This window comes from Myotis yumanensis, unplaced genomic scaffold (genome assembly GCF_028538775.1).
Source record: "Myotis yumanensis isolate MYYU_CA2020_CCGP unplaced genomic scaffold, mMyoYum1.0.hap1 SCAF_14, whole genome shotgun sequence".
Classification (NCBI taxonomy): Eukaryota; Metazoa; Chordata; class Mammalia; order Chiroptera; family Vespertilionidae; genus Myotis; species Myotis yumanensis.
The window spans coordinates 2,572,165-2,588,891 of record NW_027223765.1 but is presented as its reverse complement, the minus strand read 5'-3'; the positions used below and the strand labels follow the sequence as shown (position 1 = coordinate 2,588,891).

At 54.0% G+C, this 16,727-nt stretch overlaps 1 protein-coding gene across 7 annotated transcripts in view; it reads right to left on the bottom strand.

Moving 5' to 3' along the window:
- DOCK3 (dedicator of cytokinesis 3) overlaps nt 1-16,727 on the bottom strand; it is a 175,579-nt gene that overhangs the window by 27,654 nt on the left and 131,198 nt on the right. For 5 of the 7 annotated variants that reach the window (XM_070391345.1, XM_070391351.1, XM_070391347.1 and 2 more), the window contains exons 26-36: nt 15,804-15,950; nt 13,763-13,861; nt 11,913-12,007; nt 9,769-9,844; nt 9,168-9,268; nt 8,863-8,921; nt 6,997-7,145; nt 4,847-4,932; nt 2,850-2,876; nt 2,622-2,717; nt 237-297 (exon numbers count right to left, since the gene is read on the bottom strand). In XM_070391345.1, the coding sequence (XP_070247446.1) occupies nt 237-297; nt 2,622-2,717; nt 2,850-2,876; nt 4,847-4,932; nt 6,997-7,145; nt 8,863-8,921; nt 9,168-9,268; nt 9,769-9,844; nt 11,913-12,007; nt 13,763-13,861; nt 15,804-15,950 (996 nt within the window). The remainder of the gene's footprint in view (nt 1-236; nt 298-2,621; nt 2,718-2,849; nt 2,877-4,846; nt 4,933-6,996; nt 7,146-8,862; nt 8,922-9,167; nt 9,269-9,768; nt 9,845-11,912; nt 12,008-13,762; nt 13,862-15,803; nt 15,951-16,727) is intronic. The other 2 variants (XM_070391349.1, XM_070391348.1) reach the window with 2 other exon arrangements.

The window sequence follows — 16,727 nt, the reverse complement described above, 5'->3', positions numbered from 1 at the left end:
GGAGGAGTGCCAGTGCAGACTGGGATCCGGGCAGGCTGGGAGCTAGGGTAGGTCAGGGCGGTGGGACCCCGCCAAGAGGCCAGGCTAGAGCTCTGTCCAAACAGCAGCTCATTTCATTCCTTTCCCAGTGGGAACAGGACTGAGGAGATGCGCTCTCCGAGAGGCCCGTAACGGGATGTCCTGACGACCTCGCGGCTGACAGCCATGTGCTGGAGGAGAAGGGCATGTCCGCTCACCATCAGGTTCACCGTGCAGCCGACCTTCTTGTTCTCCGTCTCCTCTCCTTTCATGCAGTCCCTGCAAGGAGAGCGCAGGGAGTGCCCATGGCGTGAGGCGGGGCCGCTGGGACAACACGCCCAGCTGTAGCCCCACGGAGGCATCTCGGGGACCCACCCGACTGGGATGCTCTCCAACCGGAACTGCTTTCCTGTTGCTCCCCCGGACGACGGGCAGGGAAGACTCTCCTAAAAGAGGCCTTGCAGCCTCTGGCTGTGGCTGTGCGGTGGCTGCCTGTGCCTACCCCAGTGGCTGGGCAGCCCTGTGTGACAGGAGGGGGCCGAGAAAGGAAGGCTCCCTGGCTTCCAGCTGCCTCCTCCAGGTGGAGGTTCTGATAGAGCCCACGGGCCCGGCAACGCTGGCTCTGTCCTGTCTTCCAGGGACTGAGAGAACCCTCCTAGGGCTTTGCTTCCTAACCTGGGAAACACGGTGGCTACCGATGAGCATTTCTCTATCCAACACGTAGTGTCTGGGATTCACAGAAGTTGAAGAGCTGCTTCTCTGAGTACCTACGGTTTGTGCCAGTGCAGAGCTCTCACACTAGAGGTTCAAGGCATTCAGGAGTGCTACCTATTGCTTATTTGTAAAGATATATGCATATTGAGCTTGAAACAGCTATTCTCTTAGTAAGTTCTTGTTGAACTAAACTGCACTGGGGTGGAAGAGACTTCCTCGGTCCTGCATAACCTCACAGTAAGTTCATCCAATCCAGAGTCTGTGCGCTGCACCTGCCAGGGACTCTCAAGACTCCATATGGGGAGCCAGGGAGGCAAGGACCAGGTTGCTGTCCTCCAGGAGCTGGCTCTTTTGCCGGATGAGTTAGAAAGGTGACACAGGTCCTCATCCAGGTGACATGCTCCGAAAGAGGTGTGCAGACAGCCGGCTAAGCTCCTGGGGAGGCCTTCCCGGTGGGGTGCGAACAAGGAGCCACACTGGGAGGCTGGGCTGCAGGGCGTGGGGAGTGGGGAGTGGCAGGAGGTGGGGCTGGAGCCGTGGGCGAAGACCAGTTTATGAAGAGCCTCTGACGTCCCGGGAAAGAGTCTGAACTTTGTGTTGCAGGTACCACCACTGAGACAGGAATGGGGGAGAACAAGGCAGGCGGGGCAAGCGCAAGCAGCTAGAACTAGGCCCGGAGCCCGAGAAAGCAGCGTCTGCTCTTTCCGCAGCCACAGCGGAGCGGGCCAGCGCTAGTGAACGCTGTCGTGAGGAAGAGGCCAGGAGCTCTGTCCCCTTCCTCCCCGGTGGCGGCAGGTGCAGGGAAGAGTAGGCTATCCTGGTCTGTGGTGTGAACAAGTCAGTCCTCTGTTCTGACTCCCCAGAGGCCACCTGTGACCTCATGAGGCCCCGGAACAAGGGTCTGAAGCTCACACAAGCACAACTGTGCTATGGGAAGAGGGGAAGCTCAAAATGCGAGCACTTTCCTCAAGAATCCCACGTCCACCCCCGGCCCTGCCCTGGATGCCGAGTCCTCTGCTCAGCAAGCTCTTGGCGCAGCAGCGCCTTCCATTCCGCAGCAGCGATGGGGCGGACCTCGCTCACATTTCCTGCCCGTGGGTTGAAAACGCTCCCCGGTGCGCCCGTGTCTTGTAGCAGAGGAGACGGAGCTACTGCTCAGGGCGGTTTCCTCTTCCATTCCTCCTCTCTCCTAGCATCTCCCTCTAAGTTCCAAAGGCCCCTCAGCCTCTGCACCCACACTCTGCTCAGACGGCAACCAAGACTGTCGTGGCAGTTTCACTGTCACTTTTAGACGAATTCAAAAGCCATGAAGTGACGGAGAAAGCAGGTGTTCATGCAAAAGCCAATTTCACATGAATCTCAGATTGACCGGAACGGACAGACCCTGCGCTCACCCAGCCCGCTTCCTCTACCTGCTCACGGCCAGCACCAAAGGACAGACAGAAGCAGACTCTAGGCAGAGAATGCAGGCATGGAAGGGTGGGGTCCCCGGACAATGGCAACGCCAATCGCAAGTCCTCCTGGGTCGCACTTCTGTCCCAGGCAACACTCCCTGCCCACCTGCCACAGGGCTGAGGAAGGCCACACTGAGCACCTACAGCTAGTCCCTGCCTCGCTTTCCTCTCCCTCCCTGCTGAGCCCACACCTCGGAAGGAAAGTCAGATGGCGGCATGTTCTGGGTGTTTCTTGGGAACATGTGCCCAATATCAGGAGGGATCCCAGGAAGGAGCCCTCCCTCCACCCTGCTTGGCCATCAATAGATTCTTAATGACTGGCGATGGCGCGCAACACCAAAGCAGCCCTCCCCGAGGGGCACCTGGTCTCAGCTTCAAGGTCAAGGGATGCCCCGCTAGAGAGTATCCTGCGGCCAGGAGGTGCCTGAGCAATACCTGTAGTCCAGAAGGCGCTCCATGAGGCGCGTGACTGAGGTCACGAAGGAAATGCCGGTCTCGCGCCATGTTTCCTGTTCAATCTTCTCCAGCAGGCTGTGCGGACGAGTGAGGGACACAAACACAACACACAGTCCGTGAGCCTTCCCTGGGCGCAGGAGGGGGACCTGGAGGCCCGGGGCCCGTGGCAGGTCTGGAGACAGCAGACTCACCACGCCGCAGCCTTACCTGGGGTAGGGCCCAAACAGCTGGGTTCTACTCCACGCAGCACAAAGCAAGGACAAGGCAATTACTGAACCGGCAACAGCAAATAAACATATTTTCCATTTTCCTGTACGAGGCCCCAAGAATGCCACTGAACCGAGGGCGGGGTTTCCAAGCCCTGGCCCCTTCCAGTGCACGCTGTGAGGTCTGTTCTGAAATGCCCAGGTCCTCTTCTCACTCCAGCCCCAGGCCCAGCTACCTCAGATGGCCTCTGGCTTCTCCGAAGAGCCTGGCTTCTGAGAGCCTCTGCCTCCCACAGGCCTCTCCCGACCCTCGTCCACACTGTCCTTGCTCCTTAAGCTCATGGAAAGTCCCTGGATTGGCAGGCCGAGCTGAGGGCACACCACTGGGCTCACACCCACAGCCTGGCAGCTGTTAATGCTGCTATGAGGATGACAGTCTGAGCTGAGACTTCTGGGAAAGTGAGGTTCCCCATGTGACTAGAAGAGAAGGCAGGACCACTGGCTCTGGCCTCTGGCCCACATGGATAACACGACTGTGTCAGCATCCCCCAGACTGTGCTCTCCAGAGCTCTGCTGTGCTGGCGACAGGGAGAGGTGCTTTGTGAGCAAACAAGTATGGGAAGTGCTGAGCACCACACCCTCCTTTTGGAGACTTTCACCTCTTTCTGCACATTAAGGGCTTTGAGAAATTCTACAGTTACAGAGGCCTGTTCCATTTTGTTCAGTTGGGACTTTTCTAAATGAATCAGCCCGTGGCCCACCTGTTCTTTTGTCTAGCATACCTACCACCATCCCCAAAACACAAAGTGGAAAGTGCTGCTCCAAGTTACCAGTGGCTTCCAGCGCTCAGACACGACTGGAAGGGCTGTGAGGCACTATTGGGCAGGCAATTTAACTGCAAGTTATTTCTGTGCTACGTCTTCTCTTGGTACTCAGGTCATCCGCTAGCGGCTCAGGAAGAGCTTTCTTTGTCTTATTCCACAATTAGAAACAGCTTCAGCTAAGAGAGCAATGCTGAGAGATGGATGCACTTTCACAAACTTAAATTTCAGGTGAATCCACATTTCATTGCGTGCCTCGTCAAGGAACAAAGCAGGCATGGCAGACAGAAAGATTCCCCCTCAAACCAGGGGACCTGGCCCGGCCCCGAGCTGCTTCCTGCTCTGGGCGGCCGAGGGTGAGGGCGCCCGCCAGGCTCTGGCTGCCTCATCACCTCCATTCAGCGGGGTGAGCCCTGCTCTGCCTGCCACCCGCTGTGTCATGAGGATTAAACAGGAAACGTCAACACATTCTGCGCAGTGTAAGGTTGTAAGCAGATGTGCAGTCTTATTACTGGAAAAGTACGTTACAGGGTTGTCTTCAATATGGCACTAAAACAAAGAAAATCTTCAAGTTGGAAATGGGCGGGGAGGAGACTAGAGCTGTCAATGTTTTCAGATTTTGTTTAGAAAGAGAAAATATCCGACATCACTATCTGTCTGGGAGGACCACGGCCCCGGAGTCCCTCCTTGCCGACTTAGTCCTTAAGGGCTCTTGGCCTCCATGAACTCAAGCCAGGAGCCATGAATGGTAGGAGAAGCCTTGATGACATCAGTACAATCTCCTGTTTTGCAGGGCACCCGGACTGGAGAGGGGGTGTGACTTGCTCAAGTCACAACCTCCATGTCAGTGTTTTCAAGCCAACTGCACAGTCACACAAGCAGGGGTTTCACCCCTGCAGCACCGAGCCCTCGTGAAGTCCCCCGGAGCTGTTTGCCCACTGGACACAGCGCCTGCCTGCGATGAAGACATGCAGCGCCCTCTGGCCTCTGCAGCCGCCATGGCCGTCTCAGAAAGCCTGCTGTCACAACGCCACTTCTTGATGGGCAGCAGGGGATCCCTGCCCCCACCAGGAACCCAGGTCTCTCCTGACGCCCACCCTCTGAAGCCTGCCCCGCCCCTGCATTAGCCCTCTTTACCCCTCCCCCCACACGGGGTGCCTGGGGCTGAGCAGCTTACAGCAGGCCGAAGAGCTCCCTGTAGCTCTCGTCGCCTTTCCCTTCCGACACCATGCTGTCCAGCTTGTCGATCAGCTCGGACTCCACCTAGAGGGAAGCAGAGACGTGGTAACCCGGAGCGGACCCTGCGGCAGGTGAGGGCCTCAGCGCCAGACAAATCCCAGGGAGGCAGACTCTCATCTCAGCCCCGAGAAACCACGTTGCCTCCGGGCCAGGAAGGCTCCCTCCAGTGGTTTTAAGAGTTGGAACTTACAATTCCCAGGTACTGTACTGTTTTCCAGTCTAGGGGCAAAAGGCGAGGACACCCTGGAGAGAAACGTTATTTTGGATCCAAAACCTTTGTCAAAGGTTTTTCTTTCTTAAAAAAATGTTCATTGAAAAGAATTTGTACGTACAGAACACTACTCTCCAGTCAGCCAGTTACAAAGGAAGGGAGCTGGGCTGGACCCACTCTGACCACCATTAGGCTGGGCCGAGGGAAGTATTTCCTGCGGAGATTCTCCTTCAGGAAAGAAGGCTCCCCTCCATGTCCCCCAGGACCTAAGCACTGGGTCATCAGCAGGGCCCTGCCTTTGTTGGACTCCTAAACCGTGAGGAGCAATTGTGCGCTTGTTGCTACTGCCAACTGCTCTGCAGGGCGGCCGTGTGCTCAGCCATTTTCCCAACAGGCTCCATTAGGGTTACTCTGAGGTGAGAGATTAGCTGTCCGTGATGAGAGAAAATCTTTAAAACCTTCATTAGCCTTGAGAATGTGGCATCATGGCATTATTTATACAGATATTTCATATAAACAAAAAACGGCACGGCTGCATTTAATAATTAACCGTAACAGAAACATTTTCTCACTCCAACAGGGCCAGAGAGTCCTAAGGCAATGAACTAAGAAAAGAATAATTGAATTAGGAAATTCATAGCTGGCAGTTATGGTTTCTGAAATCCCATTAGCAGAAAATGAGACGGTCAGGACAGGGACTCCTACAGTTATGTTTGGCCCAGAGATCTTGTTAGAAATTCAAATTCTCTGGCTCCACTGCATCAGAAACGTCGCGGGGAGGCAGCAACAAGCCACCCAGGAGGTTCGGATGCCATTCAAGTGCTAGAACCTCTATGCGAGGCAGAGGAGCTGGTGAGGGAGGGGATGGATGGGGACATGACTTCATCACCCTCTGCGGCCCCAGTACAGGAAAAGGTCAGGAGAACCTGAGAAATCCAAACCGGATGCTGAGGATCCACGTAAGCAGAAACCAGTGACCCCAGGCGAATGCGAAGTTCTTTAGCCACAGCATGTCCTAACTGGCAACACTGACCATTTTAGGTTTGAGGGGTGACTTTTATTACTAGAACCAATATTCCTGAAGCAATGCCTCATTATGCATTCATTCAACAAGCATACTTCCTGTGACATGCCGGCTGCCTACTTCTGGATAAAATGTTTCCCTAAGCCCACGCTTCCTCATGTGTGAGCTGTAAGGGGCTAACGTGCTTCTTCAGCCCCGTGCCCAGCTCTGGGAGGTGCTCCATGGACGTCAGCTTTGATTCTCATCTCTGTGAACCCACCGTGTCCCACACAACATGGTGGGTTCTACGGAAGAAAAGCACAGGAAACCGTCCTGGGTTGGTCCCAGTGCTGCTCCCCGGAGACAGCTGGGGCGGGGCTGCCTCCTCCACCTCAGGCGGCAGAACGGTGCAGAGGGACAAGCCGCAGCCAGCAGTCTAGCCAAAGGCGCACCCCTCCAGGACCCACCCTCTGTGCAGGAGTCTGTGAAACTCCGGGCTTCCTGAGCCGTGAGAAGCCACCAGGCCAGGGCCCCAGCCCTAGCAATGCCCGGACCACACACGTTGGGGATCCCTAGAGAGGAAACACCCCCCTCCCAGGGCTCTCTCCTGGATTAACCGGGAGGTGACAGTCCTCCTCCCCTTGGTCAGAAAGTGCCTTTCACATGACATTCATTCCTTTTCTCTGATTCTTTTCTGGCCTCTAACTTCGTGAGGAAAACCCACAAATCAATTCTGGCCAGCAAGTGACAGAACACCCTTGAACAGGATTCCAGATGGCCAAGCTACAACCCATCCCCACAGGAACCTCCGCCTGGCCACCCACGTCCCCTTCCTGGGCAGGAGAGCACCCCGAACCTGAAGGTGTCATCTTACCTGCTTGAAGTTGCCATTTTTCCTCTGCTCCCAGTCCATCATGTCATGAAAGATGGGAATCATGATATTCCGCACTTCTGGCTGCGGGACCAGCGTCACACCCAGAAAAGGACCAATCATTCCCGGGATAAAGTGGATCTTATGTTCACCTGAACAACAAAACCCAACAGGTGGTATTCGTACTTGCTCTGCTTCTGCATGGAGGCTGCCCCAGTGGGCCCTGCAAGCATCAGAGCAGCAGGCTCTCCCCCAGGCTTTCCGAGATGCTCCGTCTCTTGGCTGTAGAGCGTCATGGACAACACGGGCCCAGCCCAGTGAGGCAGTGACACAGATGTTCGACAGGCACAAGCTGCCTTTCCAAAGAATTTACCGGAAGTTCCACTAACCACCGGAAAATCATTCTGGGCTCAGGGACGGAGTTCACTACTCTAGACAGGATGGGATTTCCGTGTAACCTGTGACAGTTTCAGAGAGGCTGCTCACAACAGTCATTTAGCAAGAAAAAGTCCATCCACATGCAGCGCGCACTCCCTGGGTTCCTACCTCTAGCCCAGGGCATCTCGGTGTTAAGGCTGTTCTGTCCCTGGTCCAGCCACTAGAGGTCTGAAGCCCAGGGGCGGCTGCCCGTGCGCACCACCTGCCAGAGCCCTGCTGTCAGTGCTTCAGACACGAAGGAGGAGAGACAAACCATGGGCAGTGTAAGCACCACGGCTACAGCAAAGCCAAGTCACTCCTGAGGACCAGAAAGTGCCATTCCCATCAAAAACAATGAGAAAGGATTGGCTTATTAGGCAAATGTGACATCTTTTTAAATCTCTTCTATTTAAAAAGCTTATTTAAGGATCAGATGTTAGCCCTGAGGCTGATGTTGCATATTCCGATCTTGGTGATCGGTGCAGTTGCTAGTCCACTGGGTTCCTGGGAATTTGAGAGTCTATCCCCCCTCCCCCCCACAGAAGTGCGAGTCCTGCAGCGGGAAGCTGCCTGGGGGAACACATCTCCCCTCCTAAGGGAAGGTCCGTGCTTGCTGCAGGAATGGCTCACACTCTGCTTGTTCCTCTCGTGTTAGAGACAGGGATGGTTAATGAAGGACTATGAGACTTTAGGGCCCTCACTCCTCAGGCTTCAGAACCAAGAGCTCAGTTGAAAACAGGCTTTATTAGGAAGAGTAGGGGAGCTTCCCCGGCACTCTGACAGGCTAGCAAAAGCCTGCAGCACCAAAGGATGCCACCCACCCGCCGGGCAATGCAGGTTTGCTAACCCCACTCTCACAACTGCAGATCCAAAGCAGTGGATAGCAGAGAAGCTGTACAGAGAAAGTCATCAAAAGAAAGGAAGCTAAAACCAGTCTCACCTACGGACTGAAATTCCCTTCCTACATCCAACCTTCATGCAATGGGCGTCAGGAATGTGATCTGCTGGCCTGAATTCCAGAAACCCAAGAAGGGTTTCAAACTTCACTAAAATGCATAACTGCCCTTGATGTGCTGCTGAGCATCTCTGAGATGTACGCCTCTGAGTCTGCAACATCCAGACGGGACAGGAAGAGCAGAGCGATCTGACGGGCAGGAGCGCGCAAACTGGAAGATACGGCGGAGCCCTCATCTTCTTTTTTTCCCTTTGGACGGTTAGCTCTCAAAAAGGGGGTTGGAATGTGTTACTGGGGCCTTACTTCTCAGCCCCATTCTCCTGCCAGGGCTGGTGCACAGGCGCTACACCACCCATCTGACATGTTAGTAGTAAAAGACACGGGAAGATTTCTTGGGTCTAAATTAACATTCATAAACCTGGGGGAGTTACTAGTCTTGTCACTTTCTATTTGGCCCTGCAGTATGTGGAAGGGACAAACAAAGAGAAAAGACCTACCCAAATTCTGCCACATGCTGAACAGTTCATAAGCCATCATCACACGCATGTCCCCATACCTGCACACAGGAACACAGGAGCCAGTTATTAGTGGGAGAAGGTTCGGGAAGGCAAGGCTACAACCAGGGAGGCCAGTACTTCAGCACTGTTTCTAGCGTTGCCCCGACTCTAAGCCATCTGCCTCTCACTGGGCTCCTCGGGAAGCTGCCCAGGGAGCCTGTGGACCTTTCCATGGGAAGGGGCCTCCCATGGAAACACAAGCCCATCTGGGCATGTGGTAAGGAGGTAAGAGACATATGTCTTACTTATCTAGAATCTTCTTCCTCTTGGCTGAAGTGATGATTTCTAGCTGGAGGCTTGGCTGGTTTATGAACAGAACTGCCAGGCTAAAATAAGAATTCCACACCTAGACAGACAGAGAAAGAGGAGAACATGTGGCAGCCCAGTCTTTAGCCTCGCAAGAGGGATTCTAAATATATGCATATAGCACAGAATTCATTTTACAACTTTGAGATCTTGATTTTTTTCTTTTTAAATATCTTTGCAATTTTTTTCCCTTCTTTTCTGACTCCTCTGAAGCCAACAGTGTTAATTCGGGACCGGGAAGCATACTCAGGGACATCTGGCTCCCAACACCTCCTGAAGCGGAGCTCGCTCTAGGTGACATTCTAGTCACTATCAAGTTTGGGAGCCATTTAATAATACAAACATGTTAATAATAATAAAAGAATCAGTGAGCTTTCCCCAGCCCCCAAGCTGACACGTAGCTGAGTCTTTCTCAAATTCCTGACCTGTACAATTGTAAGCAAAATGGAATGGCTGTTTTAAGTTAAACAAAAACGATGAGCGTGGTTTTTGGCTTCCGAGGGTCGTTACAAAGATCGCGGTGGTCTCAGGAGCCCCCACCTTGAAGTCGAAGTCCGTCTCTGTGAAGTTCTTGTGCAGGGCGGAGGACAGGTACTGCACGGTGGTGACAATGACGCTGCAGTGAGGGAACAAAGTGTTGGCAGTTAACAGACTCACAATGGCACCTGAGAGCTTAGCACCAACTGTCTACAGCCTGTGTACAGACTTCTTGAGCACAACGTGCTCTCACGTAAGATGTGACTATAAAGAAAAGAGAGAGATGGCACAACCCCCACAGAAAATCAGGCTTGGAGAAACGCTCCATTGTCGGCAGAACAGCACAGAGCAGGAGAGGGTTCTGGCCCAGCTCTGCCATGATCTGGCCTTGGGACTACTTCTCTCTGGGTCCGTTTCCCTGCCTATAAAAGGGGGCAGGTGGGGTTTGATGGTTTTTTAAAGTTGCTTCCAGTTCAAAGAGTGATTCTAGTGTTTTGGGGACTTTTGGGTAATGAACGTATATTATAACCACCAGAGGACTTAGAGTATAACTTTGCTTTTTTACATGATAATGGGGGTTTGTAGTTATTAAATGTCTGTATTTTCATCTCTAAGTCATTTGGTTCCAGACTTTGGTTTAGAACAGCGGTTCTCAACCTGTGGGTCGCGGCCCCTTTGGCGGTTGAACGACCCTTTCACAGGGGTCGCCTAAGACCATCCTGCATCTCAGATATTTACATGACGATTCATAACAGTAGCAACGTTACAGTTATGAAGTAGCAACGAAAATAATCTTATGGTTGGGTCACAACATGAGGAACTGTATTTAAAGGGCCAGAAGGTTGAGAACCACTGGTTTAGAATAGCACCCTTAATTTTAGTTTGGGCACCTATAAGGGTGCTGAGGGGCTGGCTTGCTGGAGCCAAAGGCACAGGTTGAGGTAGAGAGGGAGTAAAACGGAAGAGGCAGGTGAGGGTTTGCTTACAGAGGGCCCACTGCCTGGCAAGGGAGCTGATATCCAACAACGACCACCAGGGCTCGATGCAGGAGAGGGCCAGGCAAAGACAGTGAGTCAGAGAGACGACGCCACCAGCAGAGGGGTGACAGATTTGAAAGGTAAAAGCCTTAAAAGAGCCCGGCGTGGCTCAGTGGTTGAGCATCGACCTATGAACCAGGGGGTCAGGGTTCAATTCCCAGTCAGGGCCCATGCCCGGTTGCAGCTTGATCCCCAATGAGGGGCGTGCAGGAGGCAGCCAGTCAATGATTCTCTTTCATCACTGATGTTCTCTCTCTTTCTCCCTCTCCCTTCCTCTCTGAAATCAATAAATATATATATTTTTAAAAAGCCTTAAGAGAAGAGGCTGTGCTTGCAGGATAGGCTGGGGAGCCTGGGAAGCTCTGAGTCGAGCTGAGAGACGGAAACGAGAGGGAGTCAAGTGGAAAACCCACTGTGTGAGGAAATAGCTGTGTAACTTTGATTATAAGCACTCCCTGCTCTGTTCTGCATAAAATGTTTGCAGTTTTGAACACAGAAATAAAGGGCACTATCCCAGGTAAAGTGGAAAGGCCGCGCTGATGCCTTGCTAACACAGTGAGCATAAGAATCTCACTATATGCCGCATAATGCCAACACGAAAGGCAGGTCAGCGGGCGGAGGCAGCGGCCAGCGGCTCCCGAGTGGAGGGGGACCGGGTGAGGCTGCACTCACCTCCAGCATCACTTCTCTGGTGTGGCAGTGAGAAGCTCAGGCTAGAAATAGAAACACGGCAGGCGGCCTGGGGTCAGCGTCAGAAGCGGTCAGAGCCGCACGGGGCGGGGTGGGGGGGGGGGGAGGGGGGGGCTGCAGGAAACTGGAGCCTCAGAAGCCAATGGGCCCCCAAACAGGCTTCCTCAGAAAGACCCCTTCTCTGGGTGTCACATTTCACACCCCCAACATCTCCGTTTCTCCCCTCACCGGGATGGCATTTGCCAGGCACCCAGGCTCAATTAAAAAAACAACAACTATCTTTGATTCTTTCTTCTCTTTGAACTTATGGTAAATGGTCAAGTCCTGCTTATTGTGCCCAGAACATTTTTTTCACATTCACCCTCTCCTCTCCGTCCCCATGGCCTTGACCTCTTTCTTGCTTTCTCTCCTGCACATACACACTCTCCTTAGTCTGAGAACAACTCTGTGGATGCTCGTGCGAGCCCCTTCCACACTCACTTGCTTGTGAGAAGTCTCATCACCATCCAGTCCCGAGGAAAGACGCTCATCTTCATCAGGTTCCGGAACACACAGAACGTCTTCAGCAGGAATTCCTGAAACAGGAAGGACGTGCACCATGGCCGTTCCCCCACCCCCCCACTCGCACTGCAGCGCGGTTCCTCAGCAGTGCTCTCTGGGCCTCTGGACACGAGAATGGGTCTGACCAGCGGGTCAGAGTCTGGCTCCCTTTGGAGCTGCTTCTCTGAGTGAGTTCTAGGCACTCTCACAGGTCAGACATGGGAGCAGATCCCAACTGGGCAGAACAGAGGCAGCCCATGCCGGCAGCCCCAAGCCTCGGGAGGGCTAGACTGCAGAGCAACTGCTACCCAACTGCGCCTGGGGGTCTCACGCTGTGGGTCACGGCCCCTGAGCATTTGGTTTTCAGAATCTGCCTCCTGGGATGTTAGGGACACGTCGACAGGAGAAGCACGTTAGGAGTGGCAGAGGGAGACCCTCCAAAGACATGCTCCTGCAAGGCAGCGAGGAAAGAGTGGCAACACGGATCACTGAGAGGTCGGCGACAATCCCAGGAGGGTCAGTCAGGAAAAGTGACGGAGGCCCAGGAGGAGCAGTGAGCTTCTGTGTTAACTTCCCCAGGCCCCCCGGCCCCCCACCTGCCTCCACGGGAGCCTTGAAAACAAACAGCTGCGGAACCGGAACCGGTGGCCTAGCAGTCACTGGAGGGGCAGCATGGCTGTGGAGCTCCTGGCAAAGGCCATGCCATCCCCACAGAACTGCTGCCTTTGATTTATTTGGGGGCCACCAGGAAAGCCCCACCCAGAAGACTCATTTGACCTGGCCAGAGCTCACTCAGTGAGGAAAGCCTTATCGCTAGGGCATTTGCTGGGGAAAAATCAGTCATAATAACTTAACATCCAGCTACACGAAGCAGCCATATCAGTTGGGACAAACGAGATACTGCCCACGACACTTAAAAGAAAAATCTGGGGCCCTGGCCGGTGGCTCAGTTGTTGGAGTGTCATCCCACACACCGAAGTACTGCACGTTCGATTCCTGGTCACACCTAGGTTGTGGGTTCGACCTCCAGTCAGGGTGCGTATGAGAGGCATCTGGTGGATGTTTCTCTCTCACATCGATGTTTCTCTTCCCTCTCTCCTTCTTTCCCTTCCACTCTCTCTCAGGTCAATAGACACATCCTCAGGTGAGGATTTAAAAGGAAGATCTGGGAAATGAGATGTCCACAGTGTTCCATGAAAAGCTCTGGTATATCCCTGGAATCTAGAAGGTCACACTTATGTACAGGGCTGTCCACATTCCCAGGAAAGACCGAAAAAGCCCAGTACCTCACCTCTGGCTGCCTCAGACCCATTTCTCTGTGCGACCTGCCTCAGGGCTCCGGATCCAGAGTCTGGCAGCCAACGGACAGCGTTCCCTTTTGCTCTCTATGGCATCTTCCAGAAATACGTTCTACTGGGGAAGGGCTGTCACCGTTATTATTACTGTAGTTACTGGACAGTGAAGCCAGGTTTGCAGGGGCAACATAGAAGGCATAGGAAGGGAGGAGTCCTGGTGTGCGGCCGGCACGTGTGGTCCAGAGTAGCTTCCCATAAAGACACGTGGTCACACGGTTGCCGTCAGGGCAAACCTGCCAGCATTTCGGGGTCTGGCTGCATGGGATTGCTGCCTCTCAGCCTCCCGAAGCCATCGGTCGGCTGGGAAGAGCGGCTGCGACTCTCACACCCTGCAGTCCTGGCCTGGTCACTTGCACTTGTCCCTGGCAGGGGACAGCCCCTGCAGTCTCAGCCACATGCTGCCCCTGGGTGGAAGGCACGTGCTTTGCTGCCCACCTTGAGCTCATCTTTGCTCTGGAAGTTGTCCAGGAGGTGCTGGTAGTGGGTGTCGCACATCTGGCGGAGCAGCGAGAGAAGGCAGGACACATACTCACCCTGGGGAAACCCGAGAGACACTTAGCACAGACCATGACAAGGGACAACCCCAATCCAGAGGGAAGGACAGAAGGGAGGGTCTGAGATGGCCCCATGACCATGAAAGGGGAGGTGACAACTCTGGCCCTCAAAATGAGCTTTCCTTTCTGCTAAGCGAGGCCTGGAGGGCGTGGGGGTTGTAGGGAGGTTTCTGCAGCGGGGCTGGTTGAAAACCTTAACCTATAATCAAGAAGCACCGCAAGGTAAGACGAGGTTCCAGTTTTTCTCTGAGGACAGATTGGGACACAGTCCTTCGTTACTATATGAGGCCCGGGCACCAAAGAGAAGTCGGGAGGGGCCACCTGCATCAGGGTGCTTGGCCCTCTTTGAACAGAATTTGGATTCTGCCCATCCTGTTGGGTCCTTCCACCACAAACTCCTTGGGGACCTCCCAGACTTACATGTGGTTAGTGGACCAAGCAATTGGAACATAGTAGGTCAACATAACTGTCTGGAAAGTACAGGAATCAAAACTGACCTGTATGAGAAGACAAGCTTTGGGCTTTAAGACCAGTGAAAATTTAAAGATAAAAAAGGAGTCTTTAAACTTTCTTCAAATTCCAAGTGGGGCACGTGGGAGAAAACCCTGATGTCAGGACTCCAAAAACTTCCACCACCTCCGCAGTGGGCAGTGGGCAGCAGGTGGGCGGCTGGCAGTGGGCAGCGGGCACGGCCTCCTTGTGGAAGAATGCCTCCTCAGAAAAAAATGGAGCAAAATGACTTCATTCGGACAATTTTCAAATGTCTTAAACTCATGGGAACTTGCCAACAATGTTTTAGTCTCTCAAATCCTTTCTAGACCCACAAGACTATTATACATATATGTATGCAAGATACAGACATGTACTAGTACATGAGCCTCAGTTTTACCTGAAAAATGGGCATAATAAACCAAAATTCCTAGATCTACTGTAAGGATCAGATGAGCGCACATGAAGCATTTAGTAAACGGCCCAGCACATAAAAAGTGCTCTCTAAACTGCAGTCGTTAACAACTTCATTAAATCTACATAAGATGAAACGCTCAGTGAGTATTGCTAATAAATGAGTTAATATTTGTAAAGGGCCCACAGCAAACACTGTGTCACTGTCAGGTAAACGGGTTACCAGGACATGTAGGTGTGTGTGTGTTTGCCTACAGTGAGGGCGCCCTCAACAGGGGCACTGACAGGAGTGGACATTCGTCGCCAGCCCAGTGGTCTGGAGCGCTGGCCTGCCCTCTGCTCGCCCAGGCACGTGGAGCGTGGCTTGCCCCCACAGAGGGCTTTCTTAGTAGCGATCACTGTCATCTGCCACCTGCCGACTGGAAGGTCCCAGGCAATGTTCATCCCGCTCCAACTTGGGCACAGGAGAGGGGGCTCTGGGGCTGCCTCTCTGGCCTCCCGAGAGGCTTTCCCTGTTTCTCTTCTCGTTCCATCGCGGAGATCGCTGTCCAGGGATGCCAGCGCGATTCTACCGCATCGCATTCTTCCTGAGGCCCGACACTGAGATACGAACATTACAGAAGAAAGCAACTGACCTGTAGATTCAAGCGAATGGAGAAAGCCCTTCTGCTGGGCACATGTAGGAGAGCCTGCTCCCAGAAGTCTGCCTTTCACCTGCGGCCTCACCCATCTCACTGCATCTCTGTCTCACCCATTAGAGGACTGACTTGGCTCAAAGGCAAAGGCCAACGGAGACGGCGTGCAGGGGACAGGCCAGACACGTCTCTGGTCTGCCCTGCAGCGGACTGCTGTGTGAACCTGGAGGTTCAGGGGGAGATGGGCGGAGAGGAGGGAGGGAGACGCAGCATGCTGACGCCATGCGGGGCAGCAAAGATGGAGGAGGTGTGCGGTGAAATGGGGTTGGTGTGGAGGAGCCCCGGGTTAGACAAGAAACAGGAAACCTGATGTTAGTTACTAACAGTGATCTCGGCTGTGCACTGCGGGCACCGCTGCCCTCTTACCGCCTCCTGAGCGTGCGATTTGCTCATGATGGTGAGCAGAGTCTGCAAGAGCACGTCCAGGAGGCTCTCCACCATCATCTCTACCTCCTCCATGACATCCGCCTCCTGGAGCGGGCGGCAGAGAGCACACGGTTAACACAGGCCGGCAAGGCAGCCGGCAGCACTCACTAGGTCAGCCACTCGGGACTGGTCTCGGGACTGGATTCTCCACATGGCTCTCGGCCTCACTAGCAGGAGCAGGAACCCGGGCACTGGCTCCGAAAAGGTGGGACACTGGGCGCTGATGCCCAGGATGGTGGCTGAGGCCTTACCCAGCGCCACCTGACACCCACCTGACACCCACAGTTCTGAACTGCAGGCAAACACGTTAATCTCAGTACACAGGACAGAAACGAAGGTCCCGAGTTCAGGGTTTTCTTATTTCCCTGTCAATGTCAGGAGAAAGCACAGTGCTGCCGACCAACGCCGAGAAGCTGTGGGCAGCACCTCCACCACTCTAATGCACACAGAGGGTCTTGATCTTTCTGAAGACGGTCTCCTTTTCAGGGTTTTCCCTCTGGCTGCTTTCAGTCTCTGCCGGCCGGGCTGCTGCCAGGTGTGCCTGGGCCCCCTCTAGCTCCTCAGCTTCTCGCTCATGGGCGCTGGTCCCCCCGGAGGACTCTGGGTCTGCGTCTTTCTGAGCAGCCCCCAGAACACGGAGCACGCCTCCTCACAAGGCTGCCTCCCAGCCACGAGGCTCTGAGCTCAGGACGAGCCTGTGCTATCCCTTTACAGAGCTCCCACGTTCAATCTCAAACCCCCGAGCTCGGTTCCCATTACCTCACAGAAACCCCCGTGGCCCTTCTCCTGGTCCAAATGTCCATCCGTCCATCACTCACTAAG